The sequence below is a fragment of the Sminthopsis crassicaudata genome, chromosome 2 (assembly GCF_048593235.1).
Source record: "Sminthopsis crassicaudata isolate SCR6 chromosome 2, ASM4859323v1, whole genome shotgun sequence".
Classification (NCBI taxonomy): Eukaryota; Metazoa; Chordata; class Mammalia; order Dasyuromorphia; family Dasyuridae; genus Sminthopsis; species Sminthopsis crassicaudata.
Window position 1 is genome coordinate 397502893 of NC_133618.1, and position 18670 is coordinate 397521562.

The 18670-nt window shown below is 39.1% G+C and overlaps 1 protein-coding gene across 3 annotated transcripts in view; it reads left to right on the forward strand.

Moving 5' to 3' along the window:
- The window catches only part of ARHGEF37 (Rho guanine nucleotide exchange factor 37), a 74653-nt gene extending 57616 nt beyond the window's left edge, over window positions 1-17037 (forward strand). For all 3 annotated transcript variants that reach the window (XM_074291747.1, XM_074291748.1, XM_074291749.1), the window contains 5 exons: window positions 1307-1636; window positions 3746-3874; window positions 4679-4874; window positions 6247-6401; window positions 13787-17037. In XM_074291747.1, coding sequence (XP_074147848.1) covers window positions 1307-1636; window positions 3746-3874; window positions 4679-4874; window positions 6247-6401; window positions 13787-14020 — 1044 coding nt within the window. In that variant the 3' untranslated portion in view covers window positions 14021-17037. The remainder of the gene's footprint in view (window positions 1-1306; window positions 1637-3745; window positions 3875-4678; window positions 4875-6246; window positions 6402-13786) is intronic.
- The last annotated feature ends 1633 nt before the right edge of the window (window positions 17038-18670 follow it).

Sequence of the window (18670 nt, forward strand, 5' to 3'; positions counted from 1 at the left end):
GAATTCAAGGCTGGTGCCCTATTCACCTCATCAACTAGCTAACTCTCAACATTCATTTTTATAAAACTTTGTGTTCCAAATTTTTCTCTCTCCCTCTGTTGCCTCCCCCCACAAGGCAGAAAGCAATCTGATATATATTAAATATGTGCAATCCCTTTAAACATATTTCCATATTTGTCATGTTGTGCAAGAAAAATCAGACTAAAAGGGAAAAAACCATGAGAGAAAAAAACAAGCAAACAAACAACAAAAAATTGAAAATACTATGCTTTGATCCACATTCAATTTCCATTGTTCTCTCTCTGGATATGAAGGCCATTTTCCATCTCACGTCTATTGAAATTGTGTTGAATCACTTCATTGTTGAGAAGAACCAACTCCATTATATCATCACATAATCTTGTTACTATGTATAATGTTCTCTTAGTTCTGCTCACTTTACTCAACATCAGTTCATGTAAGTCTCTCCGAAATCCTGTTGGTCATTTCTTACAGAACAATAATATTCCATAACATTCACATACCACAACTTATTCAGCCATTCTCCAGTTGATGGGCATCCACCCAGTTTCCAGTTTCTTGCCTCTACAAAAAGGGCTGCCACAAACTTTTTTGCACATACAGGTCCCTTTCCCTCCTTTAAGATCTCTTTGGGATATAAGCCCAGTGGAAACACTGCTGGGTAAAAGGGTATGCACAGTTTGATAGAACCTTTGAACATAGTTCCAAATTGCTCTCCAGAATGGTTGGATCATTTCACATAATGCGTTAGTGAGGGAGTTTTCATTTTAAAAGGAGAAGGTAGCGCATAAAAAGGAGCTTAGAAATTGGGGACAGAGAAGGTACCCAAGGTGGAGGGGACTGAGGGAGGAGTAAGTATGGCTGGATTTGCTCCTGAATAAGGTTCCAGGGAAGAACTCGCCTAAATTTCCTTTTCTAATATTTGTTACCTGTCTCAAAGGGTTGTCACAAATAAACTACTCTCAAAAAGCACTATGAAAATGTTCTAGTAGTAGTAGTAGTAGTAGTTGTTGTTGTAATAATTCTAAGGATGACCATCAGAGACTCATTTCTACCTAGAGAAGAACCAGGAATTTACACACAGCATTTATTGCCAGTCTTTTTCAGGCTGGAGAGGAGCTTTTAAAAGTAGTTTCTCATTTTGTAGTGTCGGATTTGGTTCTGCCTTAAATCAGGAGATTGGGCACTGTGTCCTAGTTTATCTGTTTCTCTTTAAGATTTCTTTCCGGGATGTACACTCCAGGGTATGGCAGGATCTCTCTCTAATGATGCTTCTTTCCCACAGAAGCAGAGGCTGGAAAGGCTAGTGTACCATCCATTGGGCCACCTGTCCAAAGCCCTGCTGGGGCCCCAAAACCTGATCAAGAAGCGTCTGGACAAGCTGCTGGACTTTGAGCGGATAGAAGAGAAGCTGGCTGAGGTGGGCAGCATGACCTATGAAGAGGAAGCCACCAGGCACACCTACCAGGCCCTGAACTCTCTGCTGGTGTCTGAGCTTCCTCAGTTTAACCAGGTGGTCACACAGTGGCTGAGTCAGATCTTGCACACACTCATGGCCCTCCAGAGGGATCTTGCCCAGCAAGTGTTGCAGAGGGCAGAAGGAGAGATGGCTCAGGTAAGGAAGGTTTCCAGGTCCTTTGGGTTCTCAGCAAGAACTGAAAAGAGACAACCCTTTGTTTTTTAGAATATTTCTCAGCTGACTTCCAGATAGATGGAAGACAGAGATAACCTAGACTTAATCTTTCTACTTTCTAGGAATAATCCCATCTGATAAGATAAGTCTCTGTGCTCCTAAAGGGGTAAGGAGGAGTTCACCTCCATCCTGGGGATAGTGAGTGATTAATAGACTGGAAGTCAACCATGATAAGCAAGAAAAATGAATTGAAGTATTGAAGGTGATCAAGCCCAGGGTTCTAGAGATCCTAGAAAGCAAACTTTGAACAGAACAGAGATTAAATCAGAAATTTTAGAGGTAGGGCTAGGCAAGAAAGGGAAATATCTTGTCAGAGTTTGGGGGAGAATTCCCACTTGGAGTTGGTTTGAAGAAACAATACAGAGGGAAAGTACAAACTTTTGATTTAAGTTTGCTGACTACAAAAACCCAGCCACAGCCTTTCTGATACTTCACCCTACCAATCCCTCTTTCATCCCCTCTTGATCTTAATCATTCCCATGACTGCCCAGATTGAACCTTCCCTCTCCCACAACAACCAAAAAAAGTGTCCTGTAACTTTCAGACACAAGGAAGGCTATGTGTTTGAGGATGCTTCAGGGAAAAATTCTAGAAGGATTCTTTTGTAGTTTGTGAGCCAAGGATTTTTGTTAATCCAAACCCATGATTTACTCAACCTGGGAGAATTTCCAGTGTGGAAACTTCTTCCCCCCATGATAGTCAGTAACTCATCTGTAACTTCCAGACTTAGAGAGGTACCTGAAGTGGGGAGTGGAACAAGGCACTTAGAGGTTAAATGACCTACTAATCAGATGGAACCCAAGTTTCTGGACTGATTCTGGCTCTGGTCCATCATGCCACATTGTCTCTATAAGACAAGTTTATGTTGTATAAGGAGAAACTTTCTGTCACTCAACCAGTTGACTTATAAAACTTTAAGATATATGTAATATTTTGGCATTAGCCAACATATAACATTAAATAACTTCATGGATGACAAATCCAACAGATTTTTTGAGGAAAGCCAGAAACCTTTTCTGTCATATTTGACCAAAAGATGACAATCTAATTAATATCTGTTCAAGTTCTGTAGTGGAAAATTCATTTCCCTCTGTTATCTCAGACTCATCTTTCCCACTAGGGTCATTTGACTTTATGTGGAATCAGAATTATAACCATTTCCTATCGTTGACATGTTCAGTCATTCCAGTCTTGTCTGACTAATTGTGACCCCATTTGAGGTTTTCTAGGCAAAGATACTGGGGTGGTTTGCATTTTTTTTTCTCCAACTTATTTTTACAGAAAAGGAAACTGAGGCACATAGGATTCAGTCACTTGCCCACAGTCACCCAGCTAGAATAAGTATAAGAATAGAATCACTGGCCGGGATCTAATACATGCCACCTGGCCAGTAGGAGGCAGTTAGGTTGGCTTGGTGGATAGCTCACTGGGCCTGGAGTTAGGAAGACCTGAATTCAGCCTCAGACACTTACTAGCTGTGTGATCCCCAGGCAAGTCGCTTCTTCCCTGTTTGCCTTAATCCACTGGAGAAGGAAATAGCAACCGACATAGGCTCTTTGCTAAGAAAACCCCACAGACGGCATAGGGGCCCAAAAGAGTCAGACATGACGGATATATTGCTATCTCACTTTTGGGCAGCCAGGTGGCAGAATGGATAGAATGCTGGATCTGGAGTAAGGAAGAGTCATCTTTCTGTTCAAATCAGGCCTTAGACACTTAGCAGCTGTGGGATCCTGAGTAAGTCACTTAACTTGCTTGCCTCAGTTTCCTCATCTGTAAAATAAGTTGGAGAAGGAAATGGCAAACCACTCCAGTATCTCTGCCAAGAAAATGCCAAATGGGGTTTCATAGTTAGAAATGATTGAAAACAACTGAAGAACAACAATACTTGGTCAATAGGTTACCTGTTTAAAACATAGAAAATGACTGTCAAGCAAGCAATAATTTTGCAAGCATTGCAAGCTCTTTTCATTCTTTTCTTCTCATCCATCCTCTTCTGCTTAGTCTTTGACTTCAGTCTCTTTTTCCTAGCTGCCCCACAGCCATGTTTCTGAGTCTGACTTTAGGAAGCTGGTGGAGGACACGTTGGGCAAGACCAGTGCCCAGCTTCATTCCTTTCGCCAGAACTTTGAGAAGGTGTTGCCAGTTCCAATAACACAGGTAAGCATTCCAGGGGCCTCACCTGTACCTCCATATTCCTAGCACAGACAGGACAGTGCATGAAGTAAGAACAAATAAATATTTATTGGTTGTAAAAGCAAGATTTTCCTATGGAGAAACATCAACCTAATGGTACACTTTGCCTCTAGTTTTCCTGCTTGGGAGAAGTTTTGTGGACTCTGAAGATTTTCACAATTAACACTATAGCAGTGGGGTAGCCAGGGGGTAGAGTGGATAGAGCATTGCCCCTGGAGTCCGAAGAATCTGAGTTCAAGTCTGATCATAGACACTTGCTAACTTTGTGATCTGGGCAAGTCGCATAACTCCAATTACCTCCAAAAAACAAACAAAAAAATTGTAGTACTGTGGATCTAGAAGGGAATTTGGAAATGAAGGACCATTGTGTTTTTCAATTCTAAGATTCTGGTATCTAAGTTCTATTTCTCATTTTATAAATGTGGAATCCTGGTAGGAGAACACTCTTGCTGAAGGTCACAGTGAATGAAGGATAGACAAAAATGAAAGCCTAATGCTCAACACATTGCTTCACATTGGGTTTGCCAGAGAAGATAAAACTGGCCAGAATGAGGAGGCATGTTACTTTAGTATAAAGAAAATGTTCCTCATGATGAGATGCCTTTTCAAAGTTATTCTCTCTCAAGTAAAGACTGGATGACCATTTATCAGATTGTAGGAAAAAAATGCTTAGAAATAGGTTAGATATGGTGTTACCTGGGGGTATCCCTTCCAGCTGGGATGGTGGGTCGTTGCTCTAAGGCTCATTACAACTTCTCCTATGCCTAGCCACTCCAACCTGCTGCAGAAAGACAGGTCCAGACCCTCGTGAGCAAGTATGGCCCTGGCAAGCTGTACCAAGTGACAAGTAGCATCAGTGGGAGTGGAAATCTGGCTCTGACCCTTCAGAGAGGGCAGATTGTGGCTCTCCTTCAGGACAGGGATACCAAAGGCAATACTAATCGTTGGCTGGTGGACACTGGAGGTATGTATACAGGGGATTTCTTCTTTCTCTTCTTTCTCTGGGGAAAGCCCATGAGCCATTCCACAAAGGCTGATGGGAAAAAAAAAAAAAAAAACTTATGTAGAACAATCAAAAAGTCATGTCAACCGTGTCACAGAAGAACTAATAAAAGAAAGAACTGTGGCTTTACTTATATTTATTTATTTATTTTTACTTGAGAAGAGAAGACTTGAGAGAGAAAATGATCAGTGTTCCAGTATCTGAGGGGTTGTCATGGAGAAGAGAAATAGAAATAGAAATAGAGTATTAACATTATGTGTCACTTTAAGATTTATAAATCACTTTAATTATATCATTTTGATCATCACAAAACTCCAAATCTGACATGATTTACTTGGTCAAGCTTCTTATTAAGTTATTAAATTTGTTCTTTTGGTCCCCAGCAGACAAAACTAGGAGCCACAGAAAATAAACTTCAGCTGCAAATAAAGATTTAATTCCCAATAGACAGAGCAATATCCAGCAATGGAATATGCTGTCCTGTAAAGCTGTGAGCTCCTTTTTACTTCAGAAGTATTCAAGAAACAGCTAGATGACCACTCATCAGGAGTGCTTGAGAGATTTCAATGTAACTGACCTCTGGTCTATTCCAGCTCTTAGATTGCTAGGCTCACTGGTCAGTGCTGAGTGAGTCCTATCCTGTATGTGCTGGAATTCTCCATTTCTGACCTTTGTATTCCAAAAGTTAGCATGAGACTCCTGTTTTTGATGCTAGTTGCAGTCAGTATCAAATATGGGTGCCAGTGTTTCCTTTTGGTTAAAGCATACTTGGAGTGCTTGGGCAAAGCTCCAGAATACCATGTGTTAAACAATAGGATTTGACTTAATGTTCACACTCATGGGGCCTTCTCTTTCTTTGGGGAAATGAGCTCATTTCATTGTCCTGTCCTTTTCTTAAAAGTGGCTGGCCTGGAGGAAGGAAAATACATAGTGTCAGGAGGTAGACACTCAGGGCTGTGGGGCAGAGCTGATGTGTAAGCAGAGGGCACAGTGCTAGGTGTAGTTCTTCAGAGTCATTCAGTTATATAATTCTTTACCACCTTACTTCATTTTCCCAACCCCTCAGTCAGTAATGACCATCTCCCTTGGACCACCCATAGCATTTATTCTTGTGAACTTTGGTATACAAATCCACATTTATGTCTGACCCCTGTCCTGTAATGTAAGCTATGTGAAGGCAGATCTGAACTTTGCCAGAGAAGACAAAGGACTTAATACCTTTTTTCTTTACCCTTTTAATAAAATTTTTGTTGAATGAAGGAAATTGGAAACTTGTTTATCCTCACCAGAGAACTAGCTACCCATCTCAGAAAAATTTCCATGTGCATTGCAGGCTATCGGGGGTATGTGCCAGCTGGAAAACTAGAGCCGTATCAGGTGGTCTCACACGAGGAGCCCAGCATGCAGACGGGGTCAGGCGATGGTTTCAGGTTCCCTCCGGCAGAGGCTTCCAGGGCACCAGCCCATGCTGCCATGCCTGTTTTTCAGGTAAGTTTAAAAGAAAGGACAAGTCAAATTTTCGTCACTCTTTGTGTATAATGTTTCTTTTTTTTCTCCTTTGCCAGAGAACTCAAAGTGCTTTTAAAAAAGTTTTAATACTGGTGTTTTATATCAGTTCACTTCCCAGTGACTCATCATCCTGCCTCCATAGATTTTTCTCTTATAACAAAAGAAAAATCAAAGCAACACATTGATCATGTCAACATCGTCCTCATTTGATCCTACGCTGGTTACCATCTGCATGAGGAGATAGCTTTCTCAGAGCCTGGGGTTTCAAATAAATACTCCATTTCATAAAAACATTTTAATATCCCCAGGAGCAAACTGTTTTGAAGGAAGTTGGAAAATATTTCCCTGCAATAAAAGCATTTGGCAAGGAAGTTCCTTAGCATCTCAGAAACTGCTGAAGAACTAAAAAACATTTTTCTATTCTCCTTGCCCAAAGGTCCCACCACTGAGTCACAACTCAATTAACTTGGAGGTAAAGTTAATTCTAAAGTGCTTCAGATTTACATCTTAGATTTTTAGCTCAACAGTCCCTGATGATGTTCTGAGAGTAGAAAGAAGAGGGGCAAGTAATTCATACCTTCTCAGTTCTACCACGATCCTGACCCATCACACATGCTCTGACTCTTCTGCTGAAAGATGGGTCCTTTGAACTCAGAATTGTTCACTGCATCAATCAGAGTTTTAGTGGCTTTCAAGTCTTCTTTTCCTCTTCATTATGGTCATTATGTATATTGTTCTCTTGATTTTCCTTATTTCTGTCTGTATCAGTGTGGGTGAGGTTTCTCATGTTATTCTGCATTTGTCATATTCATTATTTTTTTGTGGCACAATATCCATTATATTCATAGGTATACCCTTTCTCTGGATTTTCATGGCACTATTCTTTCCTGGTTCTTCTACTATTCCTGCTATTCCCAGGATCCTTTGCAGCTTCATTTCTCTGTCCCTTTCCCTAACTGTGGGAATAGCAGAAAGCACTATGCTGAGCTCTCTTTTCTTTTCTCTTTATACTCTTCCCCTTGCTGTTCTTGTCAGTTCCAATTAGTTTAATTATTATCTCTTTGTAGATGGTTCCTAGGACTATATATTCAATTCTATTTTTTCCCTGAGTTTTTGTCCTATATCATAACTTGTCCATTTGAATCTTAAACGAAATATATCCAAAATGAAACATTTTTCATCCCCAACTCATTCCTCTTTTGAATTTCTCTATTTCTGCCAAAAGCATCCTTCCAGTTACACAAGTTTTTATCCTTGGTGATTTTCCTCTTGCTCATCCTATGCATCTGAACAGTTGACGCATCTTGTCAGTTCTATCTCTTCATAACATCTTTCACATATTTCCCCCTTCTCTGTGCTCCCAATCTATTTCAGTGCCTCATCATCTCTTATATAGACTATTTCAATATTTCAATAAACTCCTAACTGATCTATGTGCCTCAAATCCCTCCCCTATTCATTCTGTCCTTCACATAGTTATTTAGCCATTTCCAGAGCTTTGATATTTTTCACTTGATCTGTGTTTAAATCCTTGTCCCCCCCTGATTACCATCTGGGAGCTTGAGAAAAGTCATTTCACTCCCAAAGCTGTCCTTTTCTTCATCTCTAAAACAAGATGGTTGGACTACATAGTATTACTAGGGTCATTTTCAATTTGAAATTTATGATGCTATGATTCAAGGAAAATTTGCAACTGGGATGCAAGCAAAAAAAACCCAGGAAGCCTACAAACAATAAAGATACATGGTTTTATTAGAGACAAAAGAAAATTTTAAGAAATTAAATCATTTTAATATTTTGAATTATAAAATGTAAGAAAACATGACTCTTTTCCTTATATGATTGAAAGGTACATATTTGAAGTCACAAGTTAATATTATATACCTTGGGAGAAATTAGATGTATACTTACATTAAAAGTAGGTATAAAGTCAGAAATGAATCAGAACAAAATTTTAAGTACCTCCAATATGCCAGACATTTTGCTAAGTATTGGAGCTACAAAGACGAAGTTTATATTGCAATAGAGAGGATGATATGTACCTATGTGTGTCCATCCATATAAGATGGGTTTGGCTTTTAATAGAAAGAGCCTAATGACTGAAGAGTATCAGAAAATGGTTTATGTAGAAGGTGACTTTAAAAGAAATGAGAAGAGTTCATTCTAGGTACTGGGAAAGCCTGTGCCAAAATACAAAGCTGGGAGATGAAACCTTTTGTGTGTAGAACAGGGAAAGGCAGTGTGGCTGGATCTCAAAGTGTATGTGGGAAAGTCGGTAAGAATGACAGGAGGAATACTTAGAAAGGTGGGAAGACCATGTTGTGTAAGACTTTAAATAGCAAATAGAGGCACTTATATTTGATACTAGCAAAAATAAGGGATTTACTGAGAAGGAAGATAATGGGATCAGATTTGTTCTTTAGGAAAATCATTTTAGCAGTTATGTGGAGGATGGATTCTTGAGATAGAACCCCAATTAGGAAATTGTTGAAATAGCTTAGATGGGAGATGAGAAAGCATGAACTAAGTGGTCAGTGTGTGAGTAGCAAGAATATAATTTAATGCAAAGTTAATTGAGCAAATAGAAATGGCCAGAGTCATTATCTTATTTGATATGTGAGGTAAGTGAGGTGAGGAATCAACAATGGCATTAAGATCATACACCTTTGTGATTAGAAAATAATAAACAGGAGGAGACGGGTCTGAGGGGAAAGAGAATGTGTTTGGAATTGGATTTGTTGAAGTTGAGGTATGAGAATGGCACTCAGAGAGGGAATTAAAAGAGATTTATCCATAAACATTAGTCCTCTTTGACATACTCTTAAAATGTTAGTAATTAAATATTCTCAGACATGGTTGCTTAATACTTTTTCTTTGTAGAATGGAAAGCTCACTGAAAGGTATGGGTAGAGAGGTTATAGCTAGAAATGACTGTGATGCGAAATCATGTCAACAATAAATCTTTTAAAAGGAGAGAGAAATGTTAACAAGTGCAATAAAGACATTAAAGGAATAATCACTAACAATAAAAAAGTTAGAAATATCTCTATTTGAAGATGATACGATTTTATATATAATATATATATATATACCAGCACAGTCAACAACAAAAAAATTAATTGGGATAAAATTACTTCTGTAGAGTATTCAGGTATAAGATTCTCATAGAAATAATTTTCACATATATACATTATCCAAAAGAATCAGGGTTAATTGGGAAAGAAATGGCTTTTACAACAGCAACAAAGGGTTTCACATATTTGTTATTAACTTAATTAAGACATATATGAAAGGGGGCATCTAGGTGGTACAGTGGATAGAGCACCAGCCTTGATTTCAGGAGGACCCGAGTTCAAATGTGGTCTCAGACACTTAACACTTCCCAGCTGTGGGACCCTGGACAAGTCACTTAACCCCAGCCTCAGGGGAAAAAAGACATATATGAAATCTGTATAAAAATAACTTCAAAATGCTTTTGACAGAAATCAAGGAAAAATGCCTAAAGGGATGGGTCTGGCTCATCCCTTAGGTTAAACAAATATAATAAAAATGTGAAAACTTCCCAAACTAATTTACAGATTGAAAATAATACCAAACTATTAATAGGTTATTTCTTTGGGAGGAGAGAAGAGACTTGGTTCAGACCTTTATTTTATCAGTATAGAGAAAACTAATAGCATAGAAACAAAATGGACAAAAATATTTATAGCAAATATGTCAGATAAACGTGTAGTATCTAGAATCTATTGGAGCTGTATATTGGGTACCTAAATTTGCCTTGGGTGCTCTGCTGATCACCTAATTTACCAGTGAGTAAACTAGTTTTCTACCAAAGCATATCCACACAACTCTGCAATTTATTTTCTTCTCGGGGCCAGGAACACTGAATTAAGTGACTGTTACAAGGTCATACAACCAGCAGATATCAGAAGAGGACTTGAACCTAAGTCTGTCTGATTCTGAGGGCAAGTTTCTAACTACTGTGCAACTCTGCCTCTCAGATCATTTCTTGGAATTATCCAAAGTCCTGGCACAATTCATATGGGAAAACAGATAGGAAAAAATATCAAGAAAAGCAATAAAAAAGTAATGATGGCTAGAGACTAACCGATCAAATTTGTAATATACTCTAGAGCAAGAGTTATTAAAAACTGTCTGGTACAAGAGGAAAAAAAACAGATCGATGAAACAGAATAGAGAACCCAGAAATAGTTCCCTCTCTCTCCCTGCCTCTTTCTTTCTTTTCCTCTCTCTGTATCTGTTCTCCATGCATGTATATATACACACATGCATATATACGTACACACAAAATATAGACATACATGTATATATACACCTATGTCTTATGTGTAAATATAAAGCACTTTTGGAATACATACAAATATGTTGTATGTGTATATGGATACTACATATACATACTGTATATATGCATTTAAAAATACTCAATAAATATACATAGATCTATGTAATTAATATATATATATATATATGTGAGTGTGTATGCACATGGTTTTTGACAAACTTGTGTTTTGAAAGATCTAGGGAATGGAATCAATATCCAATAAAAACTGTTAGGAAAACTGGATGGTAAAAGCTAGGTTTGGATCCCTTATTCACACCACACATGAAGATAAATTCTATATCAACAATCTAAATATTTTATAAAATGTAGAATGCTAAAAGAAAAAGGATTACTGGATTCAGCCATGGTGAATAAGAATATTTCCACCAAACAAACAAATGGAAGAAATTATTAGAGACAAAATCAATGCATCTGACTACCAAAAAATTTTAGATTCTGTACAATAACAACAACAACAAAAGTAAAATATCTATATTAACAAAAAAGAAATGAACTAGTAACAATATTTGCAGCAAATTTATTAAGACAAAAGCTTGACATTTAGAATTGATAGTATCTGTATTGGGGTTCCTTCTAGGATATATTACTTATCACATGCATACATGTTAACTTTGCCTATAGCATTCAAAATCACATGAGTAATCCCATCCAGGATTAAGGCTCCTTCCTTAAAGGAGTCCAGCCCTGGGAATTCACTTAACTGATTGACAGGGGATGCTCTGATAAGGGGGCATCAGAGGGGTGAAGTGGATAGAGTGTAGGACCTGGGGTAAATAAGACTCATCATCTTGAGCCCAAATCTGGCCTTAGACACTAGCTGTGTGACCTTGGACAAGTCACTTAACATGGGTTCCTCTGTAGAGTGAGCTGGAGAAAGAAATGGTTAACCAGATCAGGATCTCTGCCAAGAAAATCCCAAGTGGGATCACAAAGAGTTGTACACAAAAGAAACTACTGAACAACAAAAACTCCAATAAGAATTTTTCACAAGCACAGAATGGATTTTATCAAGTCATAAATAAAATGCAATCAATCAAGTAATTAATAACCAACAAGCATTTTTTAAGCACAGGTACTGTGTTTAGCCAAGAGGATATGGCAATAAACTTTTATTACAGTCTTTCATAGACTGATAGGTCTACATGTTGTTTCCCCTAATAGAATGTAAGTTTTCTGAGGTCAGGAACTATTTGAATGCTGGAACTCTGTCTTCCCAGAAATCAGCCGGAGTCAGGATCACTAAATGTCTTTATTCTTGATCTTTTACGATCAAGGTCAGGGGATTAAGTCTAGCAATCTCCCCACACACCTTCCTTGCTCCAATGCCACGAGAGACAGAGAGTTAGCGTCTCAATTTCCTCTTCCTCCTCCTACCCCTCCCACACATGTCACTCCCCCCCCCTCTTTGTCCCACCAATCAAGTCAGCACAGAACAGCTGGGGAGGGTCAACCTTCAAACACGTTAATAGGGAACTTTCCAATTGGCAATTAGTCTCACATGCTTCATTATCCAAGTGCATTTGCTCAGTTCTAGCCCTTTACATTTCATTTTTTGTTTCTGAATCCCTAGCTCCTAGCAAAGTGCCTGACGCAGTAGAAAGTCAATAAATGCCTCTTGAGTCATTTATTGATTCCTCATGCACAAGTTTTTTACACTGATAACATTATTGACTTCCTTGAATACATAGGAGTGCATTCATAACACATCTATTTATATGTATTTCATTCATGTACATATATACTGTGTGTATACACATGTGTATATTGGATATGTGTATACACGTGTATATTGGATAGGGTTAAGACTTAGACTTAATCTAGAAAAATCTTGAGTGAGGATATTCCTCCCAACAATGCAGATCTTCCTTTTCTTCTCAACTTCTAATCTTGGAGAATTTTCTAGGGCACAGACCTCAAACATACCCGCATTGTGGTCAAAACACTTCTGACTGAGGCCCAGGTTGGATTAAAATATAACTGGAAAATATTTAACAAAATACATAAAAATGCAATAGAACATAGAGAATATTAATAAATCATTTTTAGGTCAATATTCAGCCAGCAGGAATGCTTATGTATGATTTAGTATTTTGTTTGATTTTGGCATTTCTATTTTAGATCCCTGAAATGACTTGGCCAGGGTGATACCATAGTTAACAAGTGTTAGAGGCAGGATTTACAAACATGAACACATACGTGCATGTACCCACCTGTTGCACACACACACGGCTACTCCCAGGATTTCATGGGTGCCATACTTTCTGAGACAGAGGTGAGCACTAGTATCTCTTTTCCCTGAATAAGCCAAACTCCCCATTTCAGGATAGCCAGATACCAACCCAAACTAGGGATTAAACAGAAAAGACACCAGAAAGGATATGAAAAACAACTATGAGCATGAACCTGTGATGAGAGAACCATTATCCTCTTAAGAGAAAGGAGTGAACAATGCCAGCAAAGGATTTAGTGTGTGTAAGGTCCCCATCCCTGGAGGTATTTAAGTAAAATTGGTGGTACCACTAGTGAAGAGTGTGGTGCATTTTGGGTTTCCGGTAGCTCTAACAACCTCTGAGTGCCATCAAACCCTTAATTTAGAGAAAGAGATAGAGACATTCTCAGAGAATGGCAGTGAGAGATGCTGAGGTGAGACTACAGCCATCAGAGAGAAGGGGAAAGTCTGAGTATCCTAGCAACACTGAGAGTTGGAAGAAACCCGCAGAAGCCGTCTGGTTTAACCCTTTTGTTTTACAGATGCATAAGCTGAGGTCCAGGAAAATGAGATGATTTGCTCAAAGGTAGTAAGTGGTAGACCCAGTGGTTCAGACCCAGGTCTTATCACTCCAAATACCATACCTTTTCCAGTGTACCACACTGCCTCCCAGGGCATTGATGGCCAAAAAAAAAAAAAAGAAAAAAAATTAATTTGAACCACTTTCCTTCAGTTTGTTCTTGGATTATGATGATTTCCTTCATCTCCCTGTTTTTTTACTCTGTGTTCTAGGTGGTGGCTGCATACCCATTTGTAGCCAGGAGCAGCCATGAAGTGAGCCTACAGGCTGGGCAGCCGGTCACGGTTCTGGAGAGGCAGGACAAGAAGGGGAACCCAGAATGGAGCCTCGTGGAAGTGAATGGACAGAGGGGTTATGTGCCCTCCAATTTCCTCGTCCCTGTTCCAAGCCCTGCTCCCTGGGGCTGGAGTCTGCCCCCTTGTGACAGCCCCCCGTCCCACATGTAATGGGGGGAATAAGGGAGAAGTTGGGAAGGGTGGGCTTCTCCTTTCTAATGCCCGGGGCCAGACATCCCCTCTCCCTGCCCAGGGGTCTGGGTTTGAATTCTGGTTCTCTCCCAGTTACTATTTACGGGACTTCAGATAAGTGGGGCACCCCGTTGGCCCACAGGTTCTTTATCTGAAGAATGAGGGGACCACAGTCCATGGCCTCTGAGGTCCCTTTCAACCCTAAAGCTCTGCTCTGGCCTTTCCTTTGAGAAACAGGTATAATGTTGGCTCTTTCTTTCCCTTAGTAGTATTGGGAGATGACCCGGAATCCTCTCAGGAGAGTAGAGCCGCTGACAGTAGCTACTCCATGCGAGCATTGATCCCAGGGGACACTGGGCAGGAGATCTTTGCTGGGTATGTCTGATTGGACTGAAGGGCCTTAACGGGCATGATCTATAAAATAGCCAGTGTAGACACTTAATAGAGACTTGTTTGGTTTTTTTTAATCAACGTGTAGGGTAGAGTATATTAGAATGCTGGGCCTGGCCTTAGGGAAACTGAGTTCAAATCTAGTTTCAGACACTTAATAACTGTGTAACCTTGGACAAGTCACTTAAACTCTATTTGCCATAGTTTTCTCAACTGTAAAATGGAGATGATAATAGTACCTACCTCCCAGGGTTGTCGGGATAAAATAAGACAGTGTTTGTCAAGTGTTTAGCACAGTGCCTATCATATTAAGCACTACAGAAATATTATTTATGATTAGGGAAAAATTCAGGAAGTCCTGTTTATTGGTTGCTTGAGGTTGGCTTTGTAGTTCACTGATCATCTTTAGAGATTTTGTGATTCTTATCAAATTTTCCTTAAGTCGAACAAAATTCAAGCTCAAATTATGAATGTAGCACATGTTTGATGATTGTTTCAGTGAAAGGTTATCACTTTCAGGGGAGGAGAGGTTGGGGATCAGTCTCAAAAGCCACCTGTGTCCCAAAGCTAGCCCAGGCAATCAACAGAGTTTGTGTAGAAGCTCATAATTGGTCAAATTTTCAAAGATAAGTTGTCTGAATTGAGAGAGAGACAATGTATGTTTTTAATGCTGGCTAGAATTTTGGGGCCAAGGTCAGAATGTCTCTGCTTTTTTAGGCAAAAGATAAAACAAAACAAAACAAAAAACATTCATTGCAAGATATACAGAGCAAATAGTAGAGAGTATGGATTTTTTTTTAATAATAAAGATTAGATGGGACAAAATTAGAGTGAGTTTCCAAGCATGAGAAGAGGTAACATTTTGATTTAGACAACCTATCCTGTTGTAGCCACTAAAATAGCCTGAGTGATGCCTTTTGAAGTGGTCACAGGAATAATAGAGCCTCATAATTAGTGGTAGCAGGAAATTAATTTTCTGGTGTTCCTCTAAGAATGGTTGCTTTCTGATAATAAGAGAATCTCTTGATTCAGACCAGTTCCAATGGTCTTGTAATGGAGAGAACCATCTGCACCCAAAGAGAGAGGACTGTGGGGACTGAGTGTGGATCACAACACAGCATTTTCACGGGTTGCTTTTTTTTTTTTTTTTTTTCCATTTTTTATTTTTTTCCCTTTTTGATCTGATTTGTCTTGTGCAGCTGATGTGGAAATATGTGCAGAAGAACTGCACATGTTTAACATATATTGAATTTTTGTTAGGGGAGGGAGTGGGGGAAAAGGAAGGAGAAAAAAAAATTTGGAAAACAAGTTTTTACAAGGGTAAATGTTGAACACTATCTATGCATGTGTTTTTTTTTTATTATATATATATTTTTATAATATTATCCCTTGTATTCATTTTTCCAAATTATCCCCCCCCTCCCTCTACTCCCTCCCCCCATGACAGGCAATCCCATACACTTTACATGTGTTACAGTATAACCTAGATACAATATATGTGTGTAAATACCATTTTCTTGTTGCACATTAAGTATTAGATTCCGAAGGTATAAGTAACCTGGGTAGATAGACAGTAGTGCTAACAATTTACATTCACTTCCCAGTGTTCCTTCTCTGGGTGTAGTTATTTCTGTCCATCATTGATCAACTGGAAGTGAGTTGGATCTTCTTTATGTTGAAGATTTCCACTTCCATCAGAATACATCCTCATACAGTGTTGTTGTTGAAGTGTACAGTGATTTTCTGGTTCTTATGCATGTGTTTTGAAAATAAAAAGCTTTATTTAAAAAAGAAAAGAAAAGAACCTCAGTCCACACAGTCCCTTTGACCAGCTCCAAATCCACTTTACCTAGCATTCCAAGTTCGTTGTTCTCCCTTCATCTTGAACAATGGAAGGAATCATAGAATCAGGAAGGCTATCCATACAATGGGACCAGATTGTTGAGAAGTCACTGCTGAAAATACAATGTCAGAGGCCAGATTAAAATGAGAACTGCTGATTTAGGTTATGCTGGAGGTGTATTTTTGTTGAATGTATTTTATGAAGATCTACATAAAAGTTGTTTTATTTTAGAAGTATGGGAGCTAGGGAAAATAGCCTGGAGCGTCTACATTTCCATGTAGGGGAAATAAAGGTTGCTTTATGACTTGTAGGAGAGGATCCATAGTCTGTTATAGAACATGGAAGTTTGGGTACTGTTGTTTATATCAGTCAGTAGACATTTATTAAGTGCTTACTATATGCCAGGCCCTGTGCTAAGCTTCTAGTACTAATAGCAAATTGATATAAGTATTAGTGATACTGTTGGGGGAGTGGGAGTTCAGACAAGGGATTTCATCTGTGTGTGGAGCTTCAAGTGTAGCTCCCCCTCCCATGATGTGTCAGAGTTGGCCTTGAACCCATGTCTTCCTCATCTCAAGGCCAGTCCCCTTCCCCAGACTATGATAATAACTTGTCTGTAGCACTTTAAGGCTTACCGCGCACTTTCCTCCCAGCGCTGGGATATAAGTGATTTTAAGTATTATTCCCATTTGAGAGTTGAAGAAACTGGAGCTCATTAGTAAGTGACTAATAAAAATTACATCTGTAGTAAATATTCCAGTTCTTTTGAACTGGACCAGCGCTCTTCTACCCCACCCCACCCCCAGCATACTCTTAACCTGGCCTAAAGCTTCCACATTAATCAGCAGAGGATGCAGGAACTGGGCCTAACCAGTTCCCCTAATGCCAATGTGGCTGGGCATGCGCCATGGCAGGAGTACTGCTGAGATCTGAATGAGGAACTCAACAAATTGAGCCTGGTACTGGGGCCGCGACAAGCGTCACTGGGAGGTGACGCTGCTGGAAGAGACTGTTAGCCCTGACAGGACCAGTGAAAGGGAAAATGGGAAGCGGAGAGTCTGGGGAGGCTGGCTGGGGCCTGGCCGGGGCCCCTGGGCACCCGACTCTTAAATAACTAGTGGAAAACTAGTTCTCGTGAACTCTGTAGCTAGATTAAGATGTCTGGGATTTTGAGATAATAGTCACTTGGGAAAAGTGGAGAATAAGTCCTTAGGTGTCTTTAGGGGACTTAGTAGAATGTGCCTTTGAATTGAATCAGAGCCATTGATTGCACTGTGGTGTATTTATTACTCTATAAATATTTTAAAATTAAAATGTCTTAGGTATTATTTATTTTGTCCAGGCCTTGAGCCCTAAAATGTTGATTAGGCTCTATGATGGAGACCTGAAAGAGAAGAAACTAAATGCTTGGGGGAGGGGGATCTTACAAACTAATACCAGAAAGGGTTTAGATTTTATGAACTGCTTAGTTCCTCCCATGCTCTTGCTACTGAGCTGGGTGCTGTATCTGGGGATCTGGAAACTAAACCTTTATATCCTGTTTATATTAAGTAAAAGAATTTAAATTTAAAAAAAAAAAATTTGCCTGGGACAGCGAGGTGGTTCAATGGATAGAGCACCAGCTTTGAAGTCAGGCAGACCTGGGTTCAAAGATGGTCCCAAGCATTTTTAACACTTCCCAACTCTGGGCTAGTCACTTAATCCCAACTGCCTCAGCCAAAAAAAAAAGAAAGAAAAAAGAAAATTGCCTAATTGATTCTGTCTCTGTATCAGAGTTTCTTAACCTTGGATCCATTCACTTGGATGGGGGGGGGGTGAACACAAAACATGACATCTTTACTTCAGTAGGTTGCTTTCCTTTTTATTTTATGCATTCAAAAACATTATTCTGAGAAGGGTCCATGAGCTTTGCCAAATGAAGCCAAATTGATGCAGTAAAAACAAAAAAACAAAAACAAAAAAACATTAAGAACCTCTGCTCTAGATCATGAATTTGCATTTAGGGCTAGCGGGTTCGTGGTCTAAGAATGTGCCTTTATATAGAATTAGAAACATCATACTGTGAAATATTTATTACTTGTTAAACAGATTTTATAATGTACTATGCTATTTAAATTCTTAAATAGGACCATTTCTATTTATTTCTGGAAGAGAGAAGATATGTCAGTTGTATCCCTCTCTGTGACCTATTTACCTTCCTCATGACTCAATTTCCTGATCTAGGAAACGGGGAAAATGATGCTTATGTTACAGGAACACTGGAATGAAGGAGAATGTGATGAAAAATAATCTAAATATTGGCTGTATAGAAAATTGAGGACTACTTGAAATAAAAAATTTAACTATATGAAAATTTGTTTTACTTTTTTTTTTTTTCTTGCCAGCACTGGGCAATT